The sequence below is a fragment of the Lonchura striata genome, chromosome 3 (genome assembly GCF_050655825.1).
Source record: "Lonchura striata isolate lonStrDom1 chromosome 3, ASM5065582v1, whole genome shotgun sequence".
In the NCBI taxonomy this organism is placed as follows: domain Eukaryota; kingdom Metazoa; phylum Chordata; class Aves; order Passeriformes; family Estrildidae; genus Lonchura; species Lonchura striata.
This window is the reverse complement of record NC_140705.1, coordinates 40,286,580-40,310,456: the sequence shown is the minus strand read 5'-3', so window position 1 is coordinate 40,310,456 and position 23,877 is coordinate 40,286,580. Positions and strand designations below refer to the sequence as shown.

At 36.6% G+C, this 23,877-nt stretch overlaps 1 protein-coding gene across 3 annotated transcripts in view; it reads left to right on the top strand.

Annotated features, from left to right (window-relative positions):
- Positions 1–23,877, top strand: part of FBXL4 (F-box and leucine rich repeat protein 4) — a 62,907-nt gene that overhangs the window by 1,662 nt on the left and 37,368 nt on the right. For all 3 annotated transcript variants that reach the window (XM_021545011.3, XM_077782287.2, XM_077782286.2), the window contains 4 exons: positions 4,811–4,982; positions 5,585–6,174; positions 15,016–15,361; positions 22,028–22,272. In XM_021545011.3, the coding sequence (XP_021400686.1) occupies positions 5,666–6,174; positions 15,016–15,361; positions 22,028–22,272 (1,100 nt within the window). In that variant the 5' untranslated portion in view covers positions 4,811–4,982; positions 5,585–5,665. The remainder of the gene's footprint in view (positions 1–4,810; positions 4,983–5,584; positions 6,175–15,015; positions 15,362–22,027; positions 22,273–23,877) is intronic.

The window sequence follows — 23,877 nt, the reverse complement described above, 5'->3', positions numbered from 1 at the left end:
AAATTCCTTTTAAAAAGTACTGTGGGAAATTTTTAATTTTTTAAAAAATTACATTAAGAGAAGAGTTTCACCACAGGTGGAAGGGTAGTTGGTCAGAATGAAGTGGTAGAATGCTGGTAACTTTAGGCTGTTAATAGAAAGGGCTGTCTGATAATTTACTCATGTTGAGGAGCAGTTTCTGTTACCTGGGGAAGCCATCTCCATAAGAGACAGGGTGGCCACTTTGAATGTGGAATAGGTACCAAAGAACTTTTGTCTCCATTGTATCTCAGTGCTAAACCGCATGATGAGTCTGGTCCTAGCAGGAATGCAGTCAGTGAAATGATCTGAAGTTCTTGGGTTTTGCATATTTTGGTACTTGTGAAGGCAACACAAGATAAAACTGCCATATATTCCAATTTTTTTCAAACAGTAAAATTATTAGTTAGAAGTGTGTGTGAAATGGCTTTAGTGCCAGAATATATTATGGGAAGAAACACAGCAAATGGGGCCTGAGTTTAAAGTATACTGTAATAGCTTATTAATTTTTAATTAATAATAGCTTCTAGTTTCAACAAGTTGAGTCTAGATGTTGGTACAATCTAGGTAATTAACAGCAAGAGATGCTAACCTGTGGTAAAAGTACTCTGTTTTAGACTAATGTAAGGATCCAGTATTCCCTCTGTGCATTAGTGTACAAAGATAATTAAGAGATTTCCCATTTACTGTCTCTTATCTAAGCGACACATATTAAATTGCATTAATCTATCTTCAGAGATCATACAAGCCCTTGCTTTTGTCATTTATACATTCTTTGTAATTTGTCAATGTTGCTGTTTCTTCTATAGTCAAATGAAGGAAAACTGCTCACTGCTCCCAAATGTGAGATTAGCAAAGCTGGTGTAAACAGGAATTATTACTTCATTATTATACAGAATTATTACTTATGGCTTTAAAAATCAAATCTTGTGTATGCATGACTAGCATGTACAACATTTGCTTCTCTTGAAATAGTACAAACTCTTCCCTATCATGTGCTTTTCCAGGGATGGCTCAGGGATAAAATGTACCATTTTTTTTTTTTTCCTAAATCTAGTATCTGTTACGTTTTCTCAGACATCTTCATTTCACAGCCCTTTGAAATCTCAAGTATTTTTCTGTGTACTTCCCACCTTTTCTCAGCAGTCTGGTTGGTGAATAGTCCTGTTTCTGCTTGTATGGGATAACATTATGGGTATTGAGGAGTTGCATTTGCCAAACAAACTAACCAAAATGAATAGGTAGAATCATAGAAGATCCTGAGTTGGAAGGGACCCATCAGGATCATTGAGTCCAACTTCTGGCCCTGCACAGGACATTCCAACTCTGTGCCTGAGAGCATTGTCCAAATCCTTCTTCAGCATCAGGACAGGACCTGTCGCCACTTCTCTGGAGAGCCTGGTCCAGTGCCCAGCCGTCCTCTGGGTGAAAAACATTCTCATACCCAGCCTAAACCTGCCCTGACTCAGCTTCATGCTGTTTTTTCAAGTACAGGAATCATTAGTTGGATGGGTTGCTTCAAAGCTGGAAAACAGATTTGTATATGAAACTCCCTGTACAAAGAGGCAAAATAGATTGAAGAGATCTGATGCTTTTGAATGCTTTAACTTAATTAGTGCATTTTCTCATGAAATCTGGACAGGAGATGTAAGATGTTTTACTTTATCAAGGTTTTCTGTGCTTGGAAGAAGGAAACAGTGAATTAGTCTTAGAAGCCTTTCTGTATGTATAGCATGAAGAAAAGGGTTAGAGAGTTTGCTCATGTAATTGAAATAGTTATAAATTAAATAATGGTCTGGGTAGGAGATATTGTAAATAATGTGATGGACTCTAATGTATTTTGAAAGGAAATATCTCTTTAAAAAGTTTTGTTCTGGGTCTAGTCCAAAGTGGTTTTCTGGAGTCCTGTCTTGTAAAAGTAGAGGTAAGGTTTTGGTAGTCCTTTGAGCTAGTCTGACTTGGGGCCTGTGCAGTCTTGCTCCTTCTTCAAGCCAGCACTCACACAAGATGATCTGGGGAGAAGAACTGACTGAAAACTGGTTCTGGTATTTCATAGAACTATTTCTGTTCATTTAATGATAATGACAGGAAAAAAAATATATAGAAACAAAAGATGTAGAAGGCTGCCGCTTGGGAGTAGGATAAAAAGACACTTATAAGAAACCTTTATTAGGCTTTAGTTTAGCATAGTTATGCCTGTACAAAAAAAATTAATCATATACAACAGGCCAAAGACCCAGCCAGAGATTGGAAGGCATAGTTGCATGGGCCTAAGTGGATCTCTTTAAAATAATCAAGCAATTTGAGGGAAGGGGGAGCTTTGCATGTACTTGAGCTCCAGGGCTGTTTATCTTGATATTTTGCACAGACCTAAGTCTGCATTTTTATCTTTTTTGCATAGTTAAATCCTGTTAATTGGAAATCAGTTTGACTTCTTGTCGTTCCTGAAAAAAATCTCTTTGTATCATCTGGCCCTACTGATCTGTATTTAATGTAATTCTTTCACTAGCTTATTATCCTTTAACCTCTGAAGCAATTTTTCATTTGTCTTTTTAACTCCACACAATTCTTAATGATTCTTTTAAAATGCCAGAGGAAGAATTCATATTTGTATTGTAGTCCTAATGATTATTTAATCCTTCTTTTATAGTAGTTTTGTCTTACTTGTTATAAGATACTATATCTGATACTTTTTAACTCTTTAAAACTAATTTGCCTCCACTTCTGTTGTTTAGACTAATAAGTTTACATGAAAGCTTTCTGTTCCTACTTACTGTTGACTCTGTTGACCAATGCCAGCCAAAATTGACAAAGTTGTGTCAGTGTCAAGGATTTCAAATTTTTACAGGTTTTATGAAATTACCTAGTTGCTAGAGGGAGAATGACCCAAATTAACATTACTGCTAATGGAAAACCTGCAGCATGATTTCAGGTTATTTCCTTTCTTAGACCTGGCTTAAACTGGCCAGATAGCTGATGTACAGCTCTGAGCTGTTGGATGGTTTTGCTGCTCTTGGACAAGGTCAGATTAGGACCACAGCTGTGTTTTACAGCAGCCCCACAAGAGCTGCAGGCTGTGGCCAGAGGAAGCCTGGAATTTGCAGTGCAGATGTAAAGTTGTGTAGGTTGCATATGTGAGATAAATGATTCCCATTGATCATCAAGTACCACATCTGAATGATTCTTAAAATTGAGATGTGTAAAGTCAGAGTTTTCATGGAGCAGCCTTCAATTCATGCTAATCAGTAAAATTCTGAGTTTGGGTGGTGTATATGCTGATCTAGCCATGATTCCAGGGCTCGATAGCAGAGCATTTGTTGAAGTTTAATGTCTGTTGACATATTCTTTAAATAGATCTTTCTTTTTAAGATGGGAAAAATCCAGAAGGAGAATGTATTTGTAATCTTTACTTGCATCTTACATCAAAGCATCTCTGCTTTGAAAAAAGAAAATAACTATTTTTGGTTTGGAGTTGTTTCTTTTTTTTTTCCCGCTTTTGAGGAGGAGAGGTTCAGGGTTGTGCTACTTTTTTTTTTCCAGCGTCTTTTCTGAAAGGTGGCTCAGGTTGTTTGTGGGAAATGTGACATTATTGGTTATTGGCATTCCAGGGGAGCTTGAAGTAAATCTGGCATATTGTCTTATGCACTCCCATCTGCACTGAGTATCAGGAGTAATTCATGGTCTTGACAGCTACATCAACAAGTGAAACTGAACAAAAAGCCAGTAATAGAAGAGGCAAGAAAGTGAGAATTGAGCACTTCATTAGTAAACTTTCTGTCATGAATAAAATGGGCAAATAGTGCTGCAGCCTGTCCTTATCTGTTACCACAAGTGCCTTCTTGCTGGAAACATTCATACAAATGAGAGCTGTTTGTACATCTCTGTGTTTCTGGGTATGGGAACAACCAACTGACCTCAAAAAACACACTGTGGATCTGTGTAGAGACTTTAAAACGTTTCCATTTGTTTAATAATTTACCCTACTTTAAACTTATGCTTCCAAAAACGCTATAGTAGGGTCTCACTTGTACACACTGCAAACATAAATACGTGGTTTGTCTGCCTGGCAGTGTGAAGTATTGTGTTAGTTGTTACTTGATGTCTTTTGCAATAGAAGGGTCACATTTGTTGGTTCAGAGAGTACCACAGAATGTATCCTGTGGTAAACTAAGCAGCAACTCCAGCACTGGCTATTGAAGAAACATTTATTCTATTTTGAGACATGCTTAGTCATCCCTGTTTGGCCTCTAACAGGTTGCAGGCATTACTCCTTAATCTCTCTTAGTAAAGCTGATGGACAGGTTAATGAGAAGGCCAGTTTGTAGTGCTGGGGGATGTGAATTTATAGCCTGAGTGTGTTGTGTAGTGCCAGTGGAAATTGAAGAATACACTGCACATTTTATTGTTGGTAAAACTCACAGTTTACATCACGCAGGTATGGAGCAGCTGCTCAATATGGGACAAGCATATGTAAGAGGATCTTTATTAGTAGGGAATATGATACAGCCCTCCTGTGTCCTGTAAAGAACATTCAGCGATAAATGCTTCTTCACTGTTGTAAACGGAAAACTTTACTAAAGTTTACTTACCTTTCATTTAGCTTTTCATTCATTTTCATCATTGTTAAACCTGCTTATTTGATTGTTTTACTTGTGTTGATGTAGGCTGTGTAAACCACATTGTTATCCTTAATTAACAGTATATTTTGTGTTGGGTTTTTTAAGTATGCAGATCTAATACATTTTATGTTTAACTGAAATGTTACTTTAATGAAAATACTTTCTCTTGTCAGAATTAAAATGCTTTCTATGGGAACTTCTGCTTCTGATGCCAGGACTCTTTTGAAGACCTCGTTTGTTGCATGGTTTAAAGGAAGATGATGTTGTTAGTGAATTCTGAGCATCCTTCGGGAGGCTGATGACCCTTCTGTTGTTGGTGTATGCTGTCATGGACAGCTTCAAACGGTAAAAGTGGTATTTTTGTGACTCTGTTTCAGATTAGCACTCTGATAGAGGAAGCAGTGGGTTAAGTTTAGATTAACAGCTCAAAAGCTTGTTGTTTTTACTCTTAAAACCATTTATACTTTTATTAAAGAAAGTAAAACCATTCACAGTGGTTTTAAGAAGCTGTGTTCTCACAGCTTCTTAATGGGAAGGTATATCTTCAAATATGCTTTCACGGTTGTTTACAGTGGGGGCCAAATTTCATTTCATACTTGAATTCATTCCCCTGAGTCACTGCAAATTTTTTTTTTTTTTTTAATAAATCCCTAAAGATAATGCTTATTTTGACCATTAGTTTTTTTGTTGCTTGAGAGCTGGTTTTGGCTAATGTTTCTTCATAGTCTTCTCTTTTTTAAACAAAAAGTAAATGTGAAGTAAGGTAAAATGTAAATGGGAAGTCACACTTAGTAGCTTCCAACTAAACAATTGTCTTACAATAAAATACAATAATTTATTAATATTCCAGTAGCAGTACTTTGTTTAAGACAATATTCAGAACAGCACAATTTGCTTTCTGAGAATCCTGTATCTGCTCACTGTGTTTATTCATTCTCTTTTATCAGCTCTTTTTCAAAACACCACAGGCAATTAATGCAACTTATAAAGGACTCCTGACTTTTGGCATCTTCCTAAGTCCTATCTAGATGCCACCAGTGTTTCCCATGTTAACAGTTCTGAGCATGTTTTACTACATGTGCCTTCGGCGCCGAGCTAGGACAGCGACAAGAGGAGAAATGAACAGTCGGCGGGCTATTGAATCGAACACCCGAGCCTTACCTATCAACGTTGAAATAGTTCAGTATGCCAAAGAAGTGTTGGATTTCAGCTCTCACTATGGCAGTGAAAACAGTATGTCCTATACCATGTGGAATTTAGCAGGGATTCCCAACGTGTACCCTAGTTCTGGTGACTTTACCCAGACTGCTGTCTTTCGAACTTACGGGACCTGGTGGGATCGTTGCCCAAGTGCTCGGCTGCCTTTCAAGAGGACACCATCCACCTTCTGTAGCCAGGACTATGTGGAACTTGCTTTTGAAGAACCAGTTTATCCCACTGCAGTGCACATTCTGGAAACCTATCATCCTGGAGCTGTAGTCAGGATTTTGGCATGCTCTGCAAATCCTTACTCACAAAATCCACCAGCAGAAGTAAGGTAATTTTTTTCTTCTTTATGCTTTCCTGTAAGATGTTACATGCTATAAATAGGGCTGTTTAATGAACTTTACTTCCTAATAGTTATCGGTTTTGTATCTGACTGGCTAAAATTGTCTTTATTTCCTCATATTTTTAAAACTGTGGTGGCTTGTTTTGATAGCAACTTCAGAGTTGTAGACATTTTTTAGGAATTAATGCATCTCCTAATATCAACTTTAATTTGTCTAATTATAGTTTTGGTGATGGAATTTTTATGGGCAATAATTACTATGTCTGTATAAAACACTACTTTTGAAATGGTAGGTCTGAGCTCTTCCTTCAGTAGGAAGATAAAATTGTGTAGAAGAGGTTGAGGATTCATGGCTGCTGTATCGTCCTGCTTCAAGTAGCCATGGACTCATTCTTCTCTGCATGCTTTAGGCTGTATGTATACTACAATTAGGCACTGTAAATATTCTTATGGAAACAAAGCTGAAACCAGAAGCACAGAACAGTCAGACAAAAGGTGATACCATTTGTCTGATCTTTATTTTTGGTCTGGTCAAAGGGTGGGGAGCTGCACTTGTTTTTGCACTCACTTCATCTAAAAGAAGCAGATTTGATCCTGTTGGTTTTCCTTATATTAGAAAGCCAGTTGCAGAATCAGGAGTGTGGTAATCTGGGAAATGGTAAGATAGTAAAGAAAAACACTGTGTGTGAGGTGAGAAGCTCTTAGTGAGGAAATAGGAACGGAAGGAGAAAGTGAACAGGTCAAAGCATGTAGTGGAGAAAAACATTGGGAAAAGCCATCAGTATATGCAGTTGAAGTATTCCATATCAAAAAGATATTAAATGATACCAAATATATAAAGAAAGGGAGAGCTGATAGAAGAAATACTTAACAAAATGTGTCCTGTAAAGATTAGTGTGCCAACAAATACTATATTGCTATGAAATACACACTTTGGTGCTATAAGCAATGCTAGCATTGATGTTGGGTGACTTTTTACTGACTTACCTTTAACAGATGCCACTAAAAAGTATATTTTTAGCTCTGCCTTGCTATCCCTTGCTATCTAATACTGGGCCATTGATGTTCATTCAAAAACCCTTGGAAAATCAGGTGTCATGGTTTATATTCAAAATTCCCATTTAATATATTTTGTATACTTCTGTCATCTGCTGTGGTTAAGTGCATTTGCTTGTTTTACAGATCTAATGAGATTATGTTGTATAGTTCTAAAGTAAACATCTGAATTCAAGGAACAGTGATAGGTCAAAGTAATAATAATAGGCCACCTAACTTTAGAAGTATGAGTGCTTTTGGCAGTGTAATACAGAACTTATTTGCAGAATGGTATGTGGTGAAGGCAGCTTTAAGACTTTCAAATTCAGAATCTAATGTGCAATGATTTCTGCGCAATTACTCTGTGAGCTTCCATTTTAATTTTTTTACTTTGTGATGTAGATTTTATTTCTTTATGGCAAAGCACATATTGGAGGAAAGCTCAGAAATAGTTAACTGAAGGACCTGTTTAGGTACACAAAAAAAGAGAAATAGAAAATTGTATGGAGAGCTAAAGGGAGATAGAAGTGAAAATACTAATATAAAATTTGGGTGTATGTGCTGTATGACTTCTCTTGAGGTGTAGTCAAAATGAGAGCTCAGATGCTCTTCTTCACATTAAAAGATGAAGTTTCTATAGAATCTTGCTTTTTAATTTGTAGGCAAGAATGCCCCCTGTCCTGCCTGCATAGGTATTTCTGATTGGAAAAAGGTTGTCTCAGGCATCCTTGGCAGGAGTTATCTGTGCTGCCTTTTTAATACTTGTTAGTCTTGATGCTAGGGAAGTGTTAAAGAAACCCTTTATTTCTCTTTGCTTACTTTTGCTCTGCAGGACTTGTGTCTTTGGAGCTGTCCCTTTTTTCTAAAGGAGGCAAATGTCTTATGTATGGTGTCTTGAAGATAAAGGAACCCTTTCTCCACATGAGGGACCCAGTATTTTTTCTCTGTTCATTTGCTCACCTTTATGAGAGGAATCTGCAGAGTTGCAAGAGCGCAATCTCTTTTCTGCTTCTGTTCTTGGTCTCTTGTTTTTACTTTCAAAAATTCTCTGAGATATCAGCTAAGAATTCGTTTTTTAAAGATGCAATGCTGATGTAATCTCAGGTGATTCCTTGTTTAACTGATGTTTTGGTCTTGAAGCACTGTTTCTTCTGTTAAAAAAGGCCATGACCTACTTACTCAAAAGGCACTTAGAACCTTGTTTTCCTATTCTGACTATTTTGATACTTGGTTTATGACCAATGAAACCTTTCAGTGCTGCTTTGTTTTATCAGCTAACGCTGTATGTGTTTCTTAACACCAGTGTAGAAAGGGCAGGTCATTTGTAAAGTTCTTTTTCACCAGCTCCTACTTTTGATATACAGAGAAGGCCAAACTATTGGTGAAGTCAAAACTGCTGAGAGGGAAAAAGTCTGTTCAGACTTGCTTAAATGTTATGTTTAGTGGATTATACTGCTTCAACTGGGTAATCTTTTTTTTTTTTTGGTTAGCATTTAAAATATCAGCTCATTCAAAACTTAGCTGTGTACAAAAACTTCTAGGCTACAAGTCTCTTTATGAGGAGCTAGTGTATCACAGTTCTTGCTCAAGGGAATTTTACATATTTTTGTTAAAAAATGGCTAACACCCACATACTTGGTCAATGTATTACTCACTTTATGCTTCAGTTGCATGAAAGAACAACTCATGCAGGTGTTCAGAAAATGGTCTTTGGTCATGTTCCTTTGTTGCTGGTGCACTGAGTACTCCTGTTGCAGCTTTGTATGATGCTGTCTCAGGTGAGCTTTATTCAGTGTCTTTAGAGGTTGGGTCAGATCTTCATGGAATGGGAATAACCTCTCAGAAGGTTTATAATTGTTCCTAAGTAATCCTCATGCTTAGAACCCCACTAACTAACCTAAGTTCGTTTGAAATTTTTTTCATTATGGTTTAACTGGTATCCAGCAACTGGAGGATTCTCTGTCCTCTCATATCTTTTCCGGCTTTAAACACAAAAGGCATTACATCACTTTTCTGTACGTGAAACAATTTTTTAAAATCATAAATGACAAAGAAACTGCTGTTCTAAGACATGGAAACTTTTCGTGCTTTTCATTTGTGCCTCTCATATCTTGGCTGGTGCGAAGTGTAGGTAATTCCTTAAACTATACTAACATTCCATGTACAGATTTGTTACATGAATTACCCAAGTGCAGAAAACCCAAGAAAAAATTAATAGCCTGAGATTAGGGAAATGTAACATAAAGTCTCAATTTTTATGTGGTGAAGAAATCAATCTCTCTTTTTGATTGTGTTGTGTTATGATTATTTTACTAGTGTTGCCCTGGGACTTTGTACAGTAGTGCACATTCTGTGTTTGTAGGGTTTGGTGACGATGCTGGGTTGTCACCAAGCTTCAGCCAGTGGAAGAGGCAGAGCTCTACACACCTGTGGTGGGGACAAATGCAGCACGAGCTGAACCCAACCAAGAGAGTTTTCTTAGTTTTTCATAGTGTATTAGATTGATAGGTAAGTCATAGCTAGCCTCTGTGATGAGAAAAATGGGATTTTTTCCTAGTTTTTTCTGTCTTTTTTTACCCAGAAGGCTTACTCTTGATGGTTCCCTAGTGTCTTCAGTGTTAACCCTTTTGACACATTTTGATATTCTTAATAGTTAGTTGTTGTTTGTTTAAATGGGAAAGTAAAAAATAATTGTTTCAGAATATTTTTAACTTTTTCCTTTTATAAAAATAACTTAGGTTTTAAAGTTTGTAATATGAAACAAAAAATTATCTCTATTCTCCTGTTGTGGTCTTTTAAAATTTGATTTGACTGTAGTTTTTATGTCATATATGTTATAGTGATACTGTATATTCATGTGCTTTTATAAATCTCAAAGTCAGAGATTCATAACAAGTCTAGAATCTGTGGCTGTGCTTGGGGTGATATTTCATAACATATATCCTTCCTGCTATGCAGTGATTGCTTCTTCAATAATTAGAGATTATCTTGTGATTAATTTTTTTTCTTGTTTGCTACAGATAAGGTGTGGCACTTACTAGGTTTTTTTTTTCACGGATGAGATGCCATGATTGTTTGTCTGGGACCACTTCCATTCTGTCTTGTGTATTCCTGTGTCTTATGTCTATTTTATTTGTTTAATTTCATGTTGTTTAGAATTTTGCTAGAAAATTGAGAATGGCTCAGTATTTCCAAGTTTAACTGTATTTGCTGTATGCAAAGTTTCTTTCTGTTTCTGAAAGTCTTAAAGCCTGTACAGACAGAAGCTGCTACAAACCAGAGGAGCAGACTAATGAAGATAGAGAAAATAAAAGGCTACCTCTCCTTCCAATGGCAAATTTATTGTATTTAAGCAGCCTGGACAGGGATCAAAATGTTTTATGGAACCTCTCTTTCCCCCCATTCCCCCTTCCCCTTAAAAAAAGAGAGTGCAACCATAAAGGCAGAGTGTACCGAATGTAAAATATCATGAGCTCTTATGTGTAGAGAGTGGCATTCAGATGGTTCTTTCACTCTACCTTTTATTCCCTGAGAATCTCAGATGAAAAACACCCAAAACACTTCTGATACCATCAACACATTTAGAGTGTGATAAGGAACCTTCAGGCCTGTATCTCACCTATGTGTAACACACAAGTTCTAGACATTTGCATCCTTACTTAAAACTTGTTTTGACATCTTGAGGCAACCAGCTTTTTCTTGTTTCGATGCCTGTCACAGAAAAATGAATTCTGGGTTTGTGGAATACAGTAATTTTTGAGATGCTCCTAAAAAGCTCATAGATAGAGCAGTTACTTGAAGTACCTTTTGCTGTTTTAAATGTCCTGAGCATTCTTGGAGTCCTGTCTGCTGTCTTTGGTATTTCAGAATTGAACTTTTGGTAGAAATGAAAATTTGCTTCGTATTTTCTCATAATAAGTGGACTGCTTTGAACTCTGCTTATCAGCTTAATCTGAATGATTCTTAAATTGTGCTCGTGATCTTCCCAGTCTTCCCTGCCTTTTGTGTTTATGAGCTCACAGCTGAGGTCAGGGGTACACTTTGCAGGTTGGTTTGAACAGTGTGCTGGAGCATCCCTGGCATGTTGCAGGCAGGAGATGTTTTCTCTAGGTAATCTACAGATTTCTGCTGTGCAGTCAATTGGCTAAGAGCAGCATGGGATTGTAATTGTTGCACATGTTGCATTTTCATCAAAGGTGTGGTTGTATTCTCTGACATGCCTTATGTTCTCCTTGGTGGTCTATCTGGAACTCTCACTTCTATTGGCTTTTAACTCAGCTATTAGTTTCTTGAGGCAAGGCATTTATTGGATTACTTTCTACACCTATCCCTATTTGACAATACAAGAAACCTCAGCAATTGCAAGCAAAGTTTAATCTTGTATTGCTGGAGAGAAATCTGATTACTTTTCCTAGAAGCCCCCTTTTCAAAGATTCTCTCTTATTACATATATTTCTTCAGAAGTAACCGTGTCTGCTGAGACATCATCTTAACCATTAAAAACCTTTCTAATAACATTAGGTCAACAAAAAATTGGGCAAGTTTTAAATATGTGCTGTCATTTGACACAGACCTTCCAAGTATGATTCTCAGCCTAGAAATCACCAGACTGTATTTTTCTTTATGGTAAAGGAAGAAGGATCTTTTTTTTTTTTTACCACCTAGGTGTATGGAGCCTTTCGTATCAGAGAAAATTGAGTTCCTGTCTATCTTCATAGGGCAGAGAGAAATTTAATGGGAAAACTGAGTCTGTGACTGACTGGCTGAATTGAGAAACTCACTTAATGTCCTTTTCTTCAATCACTTGAGAAAATAATACAGATGTTGCTGACTTTTATTCAGGCTTTGCCTGGCACTCGTTGCTGGAAAGACTTAGGCTTTCTAGCACATTGGTGATGAAACATTCTTATCAAAGCATTCTCAGTGTGATGTCTTTGATCAGCTGTTACTATATATCTACAAGACTGGAGGACAAACAATGTACTACCTGAATTCATTTGATTCGACTTGATTTTTTGAGAGCTACTTAATTAATTGGAGGTGTGGGACAGGCAGAAGTCCTTTGACTTCTTTAAAGGTATTTATTGGGATTCAGTTTCTCGTTGTTTTGGGTTAAATAGCTTATTGAACATTGTAAGCTTGAAACAGATGCAGGCAACCTTCTTAGGGAAACTGATTTTGATATATAGCCTCAAACCAGGACTGACTGTAAAAATGCCTTTCTTATGAAAGATTTTTAGGTGGATTACCATAACAAAAGAATGTTCCAGAACAGAAGAATGAAATTCTTTCTGAAGCCTCTTGGAAATTTAGACTTTTTTGATACTGATGTGAATTCTTCACTCCCATTCCAATTACCTGCAGCCTCTTTAAGTGTCACAGTGGTGATCCTAGAGGAAGAGATCACTTCCAATTGTATTAATACGTTAAGAGCTTGGGAAGGATTTACCAGCAATTACTCAGAGCAATTGCTATTGCCTGCTCTTGTTTGTGGTGCCACCAAGGCAGAGAACATCATCAAATCAACCTGATAGACTTGATTTTTTCCAGATAAACCAAGAGCTAACTTCTTTGCAGTTAGATTGGTGGGCTGTTGATGAAAAGTAAACAGTACAACAAGGACTGTGGAAAACTGTCACTGGTTTGGCTGTTCATCAGCATTTGGTATGCAATGGGGAGCTTCATAAGATTGTTAAGTCATGCTACGTGTCTTCCATTTTCTCTAGTTTATTACAAAGATTGGAAACTGGCTACTGCCTGCTGGAGCTGGTTATTGCACTGCAATTGATGAGCCCAGATTTTCAGATACATTATTTTTTTCAAGAGCTCTGCTGCTGCTAGATAATCCTCTCTCCAGGGTCCAAAAGGAGAAGTCAATAACAGACACATTCTGCTAAAAGTTGATGGTCCAATGTGTGTTAGATTAGTGAAAAAATAGCCTTTGAGTTTCCCTAAGGGTACTTTGAGTGGGTACACGGAAGTGTCTAAGCAAAATGTCAGATGGTGATCTGGATGTGTTCAAGGAAGGTCATGTGCTGTGCCAGCACTAAGTATTTGCTTAGAAAATCGACCTATGTGAGAGGATATGACAGTGAGACTACGGCTGTTACTTTGCCATGAGTAGACACTCATTTTGTAAATTAATGAAATCTTTTCTTAATACCATGTCTCTCTTATGAAAACTGTTAATTTTAGGGTAGAGCTGTCCATTCTCCTATGTTAGTACACTGATGTGCCATATGCTCAATACTCATGTATGTTTGTTTTTAGTTCATGATGTTTTTGGGGTTTTTTTCCCTTGAGACATGAGTTCTGCAAGTCTCCTAGTCTACTATAAGGAACTTGGAGAGCAGCATGATGTAGAATAGGAAAAGATATCTGTGCATACCTGAAAATGTTCATTGTGAAATGGAAGTTATGGTCAATATGGATTAATTTTCTTGATTTTCTTACTAGCAAATACCAAATTTCTAAACCTTACTTATGCTGTGTGCAGTGTTTAAATGAAAATCCCTACATTTCTTTTGCTTTCTGTTACGATGGGAAAAGTTAAATAATTTGTTTCTTTTTTAAGTTCAAAGTAGTGATGTCTAGTAGCGAAGGCCAAGATGCTGAAGTGCTGGGGAGTAGATAGAGTGCTTCTGAGATTCATGTGGCAGGACAAGAAGTCTGAGAGAAATCCTTGAAGCTGGGACTAGGGTGATCAGAAATAGATGGTGTACATCTGGAAGTGTCTGGATTAGTATCGAGGCAAGCATGTTGTCAAAGGGAGTAGCAGTAGTAATTGCTCGAGGCTTTCTTCTTTAGGAATTAACTAGACTTGAGGGAGGAAAAGCATGGAAAAAAGGAGGAAAAGTGGCTGAAGGATCTCCAGTCACTAAGTGAGGACCTTTGCAGCTATAAAAGATTGTTTCTGTTTTCAGGCCTTTAGGCAAGTTTGGGAGTGCTGAAGATCTGAGGAATGTAAGACTTGATTCCTCTAGATTACTCAGTTGGCAGCAGGTTTCCCTGTCACTTAGTGGAGATCTGGGGTCTGTGTGTGAAAGTAAGGATATATGTATGTAGTTCTGTACATGCCTTGAACTTCTGTCTGTCACTGGACCAAAGAGGAGAAAGGCTTTTCAGTTCAGCAGTTTGGAAATTCTGGCATCTTTTACAAAGGAGCCTTTCAAAAATGACTTGAAGTTCCTACTTTCTTTGCCAATTTGTCACTGAATTACTCATAAAAGGAACATTTTGCTTGCCTAGGCAGATAAAGAAAAGTAAAATTTGGGGTTTTTTTAGTAATTTGTAATACTGTAATTTGGGCAGGCTTGATATTAAAGAGTCTGAGGAGTGGGGTTTTTTCCCTTTTGTTTTGTAGGAAATAAGAGGTCAGCTGTCTCTCTTTGGGTTATGTGGCAAGACTGTTCCTTGTGTACTTACACTAACATGCCATCATTGTGAAGACATCATCAATCCATTTGTTTCAATTACCTTATCTGTGAGCTGTTAAAAAACCTGGGCACAGATAACACTAATACAAGTGACTATGAGCTCGTTTTGTTATTCAGTGGAGAAAATATGCTAAGGTCATGGATTAGTGTGTCCTGTTAAATTCATCCATAGGATATTTATCAAATCTAGGGAAGGCATAAGTATCATAAATCATCTTTTCAGCCTTTTTTATTACTTGTTAAATACTTCTGACAGATGGTGTTGCCCTCTTACTGTGATCAGGAATTGCTTTAGTAAATTTGATTTTAATTCCTTTACTGTATGTATGTGTTGTTTTTTTCTTTGTTTTTTTCACAGATGGGAAATACTTTGGTCTGAGGCACCTACAAAGGTGCATGGTCCTCAGGCTCGGCAGTTCACACCTTGTATCAAACAGATAAACTTTCCCACAAACTTAATCCGACTGGAAGTGAACAGCTCTCTCCTGGACTACTACACTGAATTGGATGCAGTGGTACTACATGGTGTGAAAGAGAGGCCTGTGCTTTCACTTAAGACTTCAATGATTGATATGAATGATATAGATGATGATGAGGATGAAGAAAAATTTGCCTGTGGAATGGACACCCTTAATAAACATTTCAGCATTGTTACCCTCAGGGAATGGCCAACTAATGGATATTTTGATAAACTGCCTTATGAGGTAAGAAAAGCACATTTACGTTTTATCATTGTTGTGATCATTAAGGGTGCAAAGGTGCTTTACAGAGTATTGGTTGGTCAGGATTGTTGCTTTTACCCAGTTCTTGCATTCCTTGTGAATTTCTTGCATTTACTGTATAGGTATGCCTGAATTCTGTAAGTCTGTCTGCTTCCATGGGTGGATGTTAGGTATTTGCATAGTTATTACACTCTTCTCAAGAATCTGTGCATTCACACACAGTTTTTACACCAGTTATTCTAGCCTTGAATTTCCAGCTCTTGAACTTAAAAGCTTTTAGCAGTTTTCTGGAAGGTTTTTAGCTGTCATGCTTGACAAAGGAAATATACAGAAGAGATATTAAAAGATTCAGTCAGCATCTAGAAGTTGAAAGAGTTTGCAGTAGGCTAAAAGTTTGGTTTCCTGTTTTCTCTCTTACAAAACTTACAGAGCTTTGTTCTTGAAAGTGCCATAATATTTTTATATTATTATTAGATGAGCTTTTTCCATACAGCTAAGTTTTGAATTGTGGTGCAGGTAAAATATCTTCTAGCTGGACTTCAGCACACTCTCTTCTTTTTTATGCTTGCTACTTTTTATTCTGTCATTAGTACAGAAGACAGTTGTGAAGAAACTCCTTCCAGATCCCCAGCATGATGGCAGCATGATGGTTGCATGTGTGCTCAGAGTCTGTAGATGAGTATTTTCTTTCCTCTAATTTCCAATATAATGAAATTGTGGAGTGTGATAGCTGAATACCATGTGCAGGTCAGGCAGTTCTCAGTGGGATACAAATGTTTAGGAAGGCTGGTACCCTGACTGGAGTAAGAATTGAGAGATGAAACAGTTATCTTCACCTCTCCTAAAATAAACTGTTGGCACATTGTGGAAATGAGCCTTTACTTGCTGGTCAGACCTTTGGACTTGGGCAGAGACAAGATTATTCCTGCTCTTCAGTGTGCTGCCGTCTGGCAGAGGCAGCAAGTGTTCATTCAGTGTGGCAACTCAGCAAATGCTCAGAGTGCTTGTGGCTTGATCCAGACTCGCTTTTGAAAGGGAACGTGAGGTGTGCAGCCATGGGCTGGGGGGTGCTTGCAGAAATGCCTCATCTAATCAGATAGTATTTTGGTCTTACCACATCTTTTGACTCTAAGTACCTCAGTTTGACACATGAAGGCTGTGCTTGGGTGACCATGTGCCCTAGTAGCCTGCAGAAGTTTGCTTGTAAAGAGGAAAGAGAAAGGAAGAGAATGAAGCAACTCTTGTGCTTATAAAGAGGGAAAGAAAAGGGAAGAGACTCTTACTGTCTTCTCTTGAAAGTTCTCTTGAAACCAAACCTCTTGAGTTTGGTTTGAGGTTCTTTTTGTTGTTGATGCAATGGAATAATAAATAAGCAAACTAACTGTATCATGAGTTAGCTTGTTTGTTTGGCTTCCCCCACCCCCAAGTACTCATGATGTTTAATATGCTATTGATGCTCGCATGGCAGTACTGAAGTAAAGAAAGTGCTTCACATAATTGTTTGAAAGTTTGAAAACATGCTGGTTTTAGTAATTCAAGGAAATTAATTGTAGATAAAACTTCATTTAAATGTAGGAATTTTTCTTGTTTGGAAAGGCTGGATAAATTGATTTGTAATGTACTAGAATATCAGAGAGATTGATTAATCTCTTTTCTGTTCCACACGATCATAGGGTCGTGAAGGTTGCAAAATACCTCAAAGGTCATTGAATCAAACCATAAATGGTTGATAACACATATTAAAATTTTAATTTAGGAAGTATTTGTGTAGTCTTGTTACTCCTATGAACTTCTGTCTCCATGTACTGTATTGTGTTTTTCTGTTCTCCTTTTTGTCTACCAGCTTTCTTTTTTTATCCATCTTTTAACATGTTCGGTTTCATAAATAAATTTATATGATCTGTCAATACCAAGAATATTTTTTTTTCTTCTGCTTTGGTTTAAAGAAACTGAAAATATGGGAGGAGTATTCGTCAGAAAACTATAAAAGACTATTTCTGTACTGGTCTTGTGGCAGCAGAAATCCCAGTTTCCTACTTTCTAGTCCAGCTGGAAGGGTTGGGCATCGGAACAACAAAAATCTTGTACTTGGTGGTGTGACAGTTTTTTATCACATTGGATATGGAAGCAGTACTCTACATGCTGTATTTAAGACTGACAAATATCAGCTTTTTAGGGGAAGTGTTCAAACTGTGGGTGAAGTAAGGCAATTGTTGACTTCTTCCGGTTTTGATTGATGTATTACATGAAAAATTGTACCTTTTCTGTAGGCGTATATTGATTGTCAATGTAACTGTCCTAAGTTTTCATAAACATGCCTGTTCCTTATTTGAGCTGTTGGAATTTTTTTCATACTATCCTCTGTAATTCACAAAATATACTAGGTGAGTGGGTTTTGCTAAGTAGGCAGCAGTTCCTCCAACCTTTTTTTTTTTTTTTTTTTAGCCTTTGTTGAATTTCTGAAACTTCCATAGACTATCTTTTCATGTTGTTCCTCAAAATGACATTAGGAATGGTTTGCTGCAGTGTGAACTCCAAAGACATTTTAGGATTGCTCCTGTCTAAAAAAGAGAAAAGTAAAAGTACTCAGCTTCCCAAGGCACAGTCTTCCGTAGAAGAAACTGTAAATTTTTGGATGATCTTAGTGAAAGAATTTTCATTCCCTAACCTTGGATGGTGTTAACCAGCACTTACTAGGTGTTAAGTACTTGTACTATCTATGATCTCTTCTCCAGAATTACCTTAAAACTGAGGAAGAATTTTACAGGAGAGACTTTATATCATTGTCTTCCTTCCCAGTTCATTGACCAGCTTGTGCTGCTTGTAAAGTGGAAGGAGTAATGCCTTAGTCTTAGTTGGCTTTGCAGGAATAGTTGAGGCCTGAAGGCCTGACCAAATTCAAAACTTTGGGGAGAGCTGAGGAATACCTGCTGCAGCATCCATGTTGTGCACTTTGAGACTCACCAAGATGTGCTGGCTACTAAAAACCCATGTTATTTTTCTCCAGAGAGGAGATTCAGAAGACTCTGCATGCTCCAGTCCAAAGTATATTTTTTGTAAAAATTCTGGTGTAGAAAGATAAAAATGATATCTTTGTCATTCCTTGAAGCTGATTTTTCCAAAAGCTGCCTACAAGCTTTATGAGCTGTTCATGTCTGCTGGTGTTCACATGTACTATTAAATGTGTATGCATTTGCTGGTGCAGGTCGTACTGTTGTGGAAACAGGGATGTGTGTTTTCTTAAACTCTACTGAGAAATGTCAAAAGCCCTAGAATACCGTCTTCTTGCCTTCTCTCTTTGCCTCTTTGTGCACTTATCCTTTGTCCTTTACCTGAGCATGTTTTAGTGTCAGTTCTAATTAAATAGATTCTAAACTGTAGCAGTTCTAGCTGCAAGAATCAAAAAATTGCAAGTTGTTCATTTGCCTGTTTCTGAATGAGGGGTTTGCATAGGCTAATATATTTTTTTAACTGGAAAACCATTTCATCTTCATGTATAAGAGCTGAAAAAGAAAATCTGTAGAAAGTATGAGTATTGTAGGTTTGACCAGCATCCAGACATTCTTTTCTGACAAAACCAAGTTGTGTGTTATTGTGCTCTAGCCATAGAAAGTATAAGTAGTAATGGTTGTTGCTTGCTGTTTTTCAAAAAAAGGCTTAAAAAGCCGGAGAAACTTCTGGTTCAGTATTATTAGAAACTACACCATTGGTAAAGTTTTGCCCCTTGTACTGAGGAGTGGAAATTCTGTCTGGGCTTATAGGCAAACTTTGTAGTGGGTGAGAAGCCTTTTTTTGTTTTTGTTTTTTTAGATTTTATTTTTTTATTTGGTAGTTCAAAAAATATGCCTGGCTTAAAGCCACATATGCCATGTTTGCCCTGGAAATGGGAGAGGAAGTATTCTTGTAGTCTGTCATAGGCAGAAAAAAAAAAAAGCGTGTGTTGTATAAATTCTATTTTGTTTTTGTCTTTCTTTTGTGTTTTCTGATAAACTTTGTTTTTGCTGATTAATTAATAGGAAAGAGTGAGATAATAATAATTGTCATAATGTTTCATAAAATCACAGTAAAAACTGTTGTTTGTGAGAAACTAGATTATTAAATTAGTTTTCAAAGCAGATACTCAGTTCTGTAGCATTCTTGGAATCACCACAAACACAGCATATCACAGTACAGCACATCATGTCACATACTCATTATGATATCAAATTGTACTTTATGCTAGGGTACACAGACACAAAAAGTGTGTTCCTGATGGACACCAGACTCCAGGCTAATGGTGATTAATGGTTATTAGCCTGTATGTTTTGAATCTGTTATTTTTGTTTAATCAAAAGCTAGGAAAAAGCACTTTATAATGTAGGAGTATAATATGATAGGAGTGACATTTCATTGTATGTTTTCATTCTATATATTATGAAATAGCACAATTTCAGTAAAAACCAAATTTTTTTGATTGGGACATGGGCAATTTCATCTCAGGTGTGGGAAGACATCCTGTTTCTTACAAAATACTCATTGAAGTCATCAGTTAGTGTAAATGGACATTGTTCAGTCATTTATAGTTTCATTCACCATTCTCTGTTGCTCAGAAGTTACAAAATAACTTTTTTCTCATTTAATTAGATTTGTATTACTTTGCTTTTATCAGACATTGTGTCACATTAATTGTAGACATAAATTCTGCTAACTGTGCAGCCTCTGCTGAGTTTTCAGCTCTCGAAAGCTTAGTAGAGAAACCGTGGGAGAAAAATCTGAGGGGAAATGCATTAATAAAATAGATATTTAGCTGACTTTGCAAAAATCAAGATATTAACTTGGTATTATGTCTTTGTTAGCTCCTAGTTATTGTGGATATTTTAGGTTTCTAAATGTCAACAGGTTCCTAAATGCCAGTTGGGTGCAAACTTTGCTGATTATCTATTATATATATAATGTAACTGCAGTTATTATATGTGCATATATTTTTTTAATATATTCACATATATATGTGTGTGTGTATATATATATATGTGTGTGTGTGTGTATGTATATGTATATGCACTGTTACATTGAAATGTCTGTGCTGCTCCTCTGCATCAGAGTTACAGACACCTGCAGAGACAATAGCCTGGGCTGTTTTTAGGGGAAATGACAAACAAGAAGATGAAGGGCTTGAAACCAAGTATGAAAGAAACTGGAGTATATCAAACACTGTATTTTTGCTTTGGAGTTAAACTAAAATGTTTTAAGATATGTAGATCTTGTTGGAAATTTAAATACTAAATCTGGAGCTGAGTAGGAAGTAACATTTTCCATTTTGCAGGAAGTTGAATTGTTTTGTTGTTCCAAAAATGAGGGGGGGAGGAGGGGAGGTGGAAAGTAGCTGCATAATAAAGCGATGCATTGGAAGTACAATCTGTTTGGATCTCACAAAAAGCTCCATTTTCATTTTACGTCATGGATTTTATTCTGATTTTTGGCAGATTTGTCTTATGAATCCTTCTAAGACATTAAAATGAAACATGTTGGTATTTTGAAAGGACCACAGGATTCTTTTCCGTTAGAGTTGATTTGTGACTTGTAGTTTTTTAAATTTAATACTGATTCATTACAGTGAGTTATTGTCTCCCACTCTTCTTGAAAACAGTCAATTTAAGTTATATAACTTGAGTGCAGGTGCTTACATCTGCTAGAGACACCTCTGGTAAAGTAAACATTATTTTTTAGATTTTATTTTTCAAGTGCATTTTCTCTCAGTTCCTAAGCTAAAAGAGATTTCTTTATTTTGTTGGGTGTTTTTATTTCCTAAAGAGAGTATTTATGTCTGTGTGTGTGTTGATCATTCCTTGGAAAGGAAAACAGAGTGTGATGGGAGAGGAAGGATATGTCTTAATTTCTGAGTGTGACATAAGTTATTACAAAAACTGTAACAGTGATGCTAGTCAGAAAGGCTGGTGATTATTCTGAAGATGAGATGATTCAGCTGATACAGTTCAAAAGGGGTTTTGCCTTTCCGATTTGACTCTGGTGTAGAAGAAAAATGCTCTCAAAGTATTACAGTAAGGAAGAGATTGTAAAAGGAGACCTGATTATGTTGAATTTTTTACCTGGTTGCACGGTCCAGAGGAGAGGATACAAGACAGAAGACAAAACACTGATTTTTAAAGCAGGGAAAAGAGGAATAAATATGAAATTGATTTAGGGTGTGGGGAAACTGGGACATGGTATCTATAATTTTTCCAGGTACTTTGCAAATATCTCCCATCTTAAAACTCAAGTACAGAAAAGGAGGATTCCAGTTCTGTGTTCTGTTAAATGAAAGAGCACACAAATGAAAGAGCAGGCGTAGCGAAAGGAAATAGATAAACATAGTGTTTACATATATATCACTGTTTAAATTAGCATGGGTAAAGAATCTTTTGGTTCGAAAGCTTCCTGTCACTTTCATATGCTGATCTTCCTTTTCCTTTCTTGTTTAGCATGTTATCAAACTGAGAAGGCGGCGCAGTTCTATTTAATAGTTAATCAATTTATTTGAGAAGTTACTTTTAAGTAAAAGGTTTTACTTTTCTTGACTTTAGAATACGTTTTCTTATTCCTTTGCAGTTTTCCCTTAATGTTTTAAGTGCTATATGACCATCTGTGACTTTTTTCCTGTTTTTAATATAGCTCATCCAGTTGATTTTGAGTCACCTTACAGTACCAGACCTGTGTAGACTAGCACAAACTTGTAAGCTACTGTATCAACATTGCTGTGACCCTCTACAGTACATTCATCTCAGTTTACAACCTTACTGGGCAAGGATTAATGACACATCCCTGGAGTATCTACAGTCTCGCTGCACGCTCATCCAGTGGCTGAATTTATCTTGGACTGGAAACAGGGGAGCCATCTCTGTTTCTGGATTTAGCAGGTCAGTGTTAAATGTACAGACATATTTTGACAAGCTGTTTGCAGAGCTGCTGCATGGTAGTGTCACTAAGTATTTGCAACTTTATTAAAAGGCAAAAAATATATTGGATTTTCTATAAAGGGTGTGATTGTTACGATGTAGCAAAAAGAAACAGCTAAAACAATAGGAATTACTAAATATAGCAGCAGAAGTCCATAGCAGTCTGTAGAGTCTGCATGTTCCAAGCTGCTTGTGACTGAAAGGCTTTTTCCAGGGGGAGCAGTGTTTTGCTTTCTTCTGGGCTTCTAAAACACTCTGCTAGAACTGAGCTATCAAAAATCCATCTCGCAAGGAAAATGTTTGTGGTTGTTCTTTGTACAGATGAGTCATCAGTAGGACTGTATTAGAATGGCTGCAGTAATAAACTGATTGCATGCTCACATGGTATGAGCCAAGTAATCACTGGAGTCCAATGTAAATGCAAATATTTTCATAAAAATGATTTAAAACATTAGCCCTGTTGGAAAACAGGGGGGTTGCATGTGCATATTCCAATGAGCTGAAAATATGACTGTGGTGTAGCTCATTAAAATAGCAAATTTGCAGGGATTCTTCTCTGTATAACAGCCATGTTCTCTGCTTTCTCAAGATATCATTTCTTGCTTCTTTGCTCATTTGCATTAGTTAAACAGCTTCTATTAATGCATTTAACTTTAGCAAAAGTTGTTGCTTCAACTAAGGGGTAATCACAATGGCAGTTGAAAGCAGAAATTGACTGATAAGAAACAGAAACGTTTAATATATATGAAAAAGTTTTCTTAAGTCTCATTTGTTTTCTGAATAAAAAGGTTAACTCAAGTATGCAGACATTTTCTTTCCTTTCATGCCTAAATTCCTTACCTGAGGAAGTAAAATATTTTGAAGAAATTCTTTGTCAAGATGAGAATGTCTCTTCTGTTTTTCTAGACCCTCCAGTATAATGCAAGAATCCTATGTCTTTTTGTGCTTATTGGTAGGGGAAGAAAATAGCATCGGCTAGTATTTGAACTGGGTATGAAAATTTCTCCTAAATTTGGATTTCATGTTAGATACTTTATGCAGAAGATGAATATGCAAGTTTTAATTGAGAATTCAACTTGAAAATCATGAAGTGCCTGCTTTCTGATGCTTAGGTATTAAGTCTGTCTTTTGAAAACTTAACATATGTGAATCTTTGTGGCAACATTTTTTCATTTCCATGTTGTTTTTTTTTAATATACAATACGGCAAAAAATCTTTATTGTCTTAGAAGAAATTACCAGATTCAGAGACTTATAAATTTTTCAATTCTGACATTTCTGACTTCCACTTAGTTGAAAATTATTATTACTAATTTTTTTCTTCAGTGTTGAATTACTAGTAACATGTATGTGTATACAGTGTTTTTAAATAACAGCTGTTCATTATTTGTATATTAATAATCTGTGAGCGAACATTTTCCTTTTCTATTTCTTGTAAAAGATTATATTTATTTGTAACAAATAGGAAAAGAAACTTTGACATTGTTGCAATTCTGAAATTATCTTAGTTTTAGGAAAAAGTGTTTCTTGGAAGAGATGGCTGCATTCTGGGAATGAGAGATGCAGT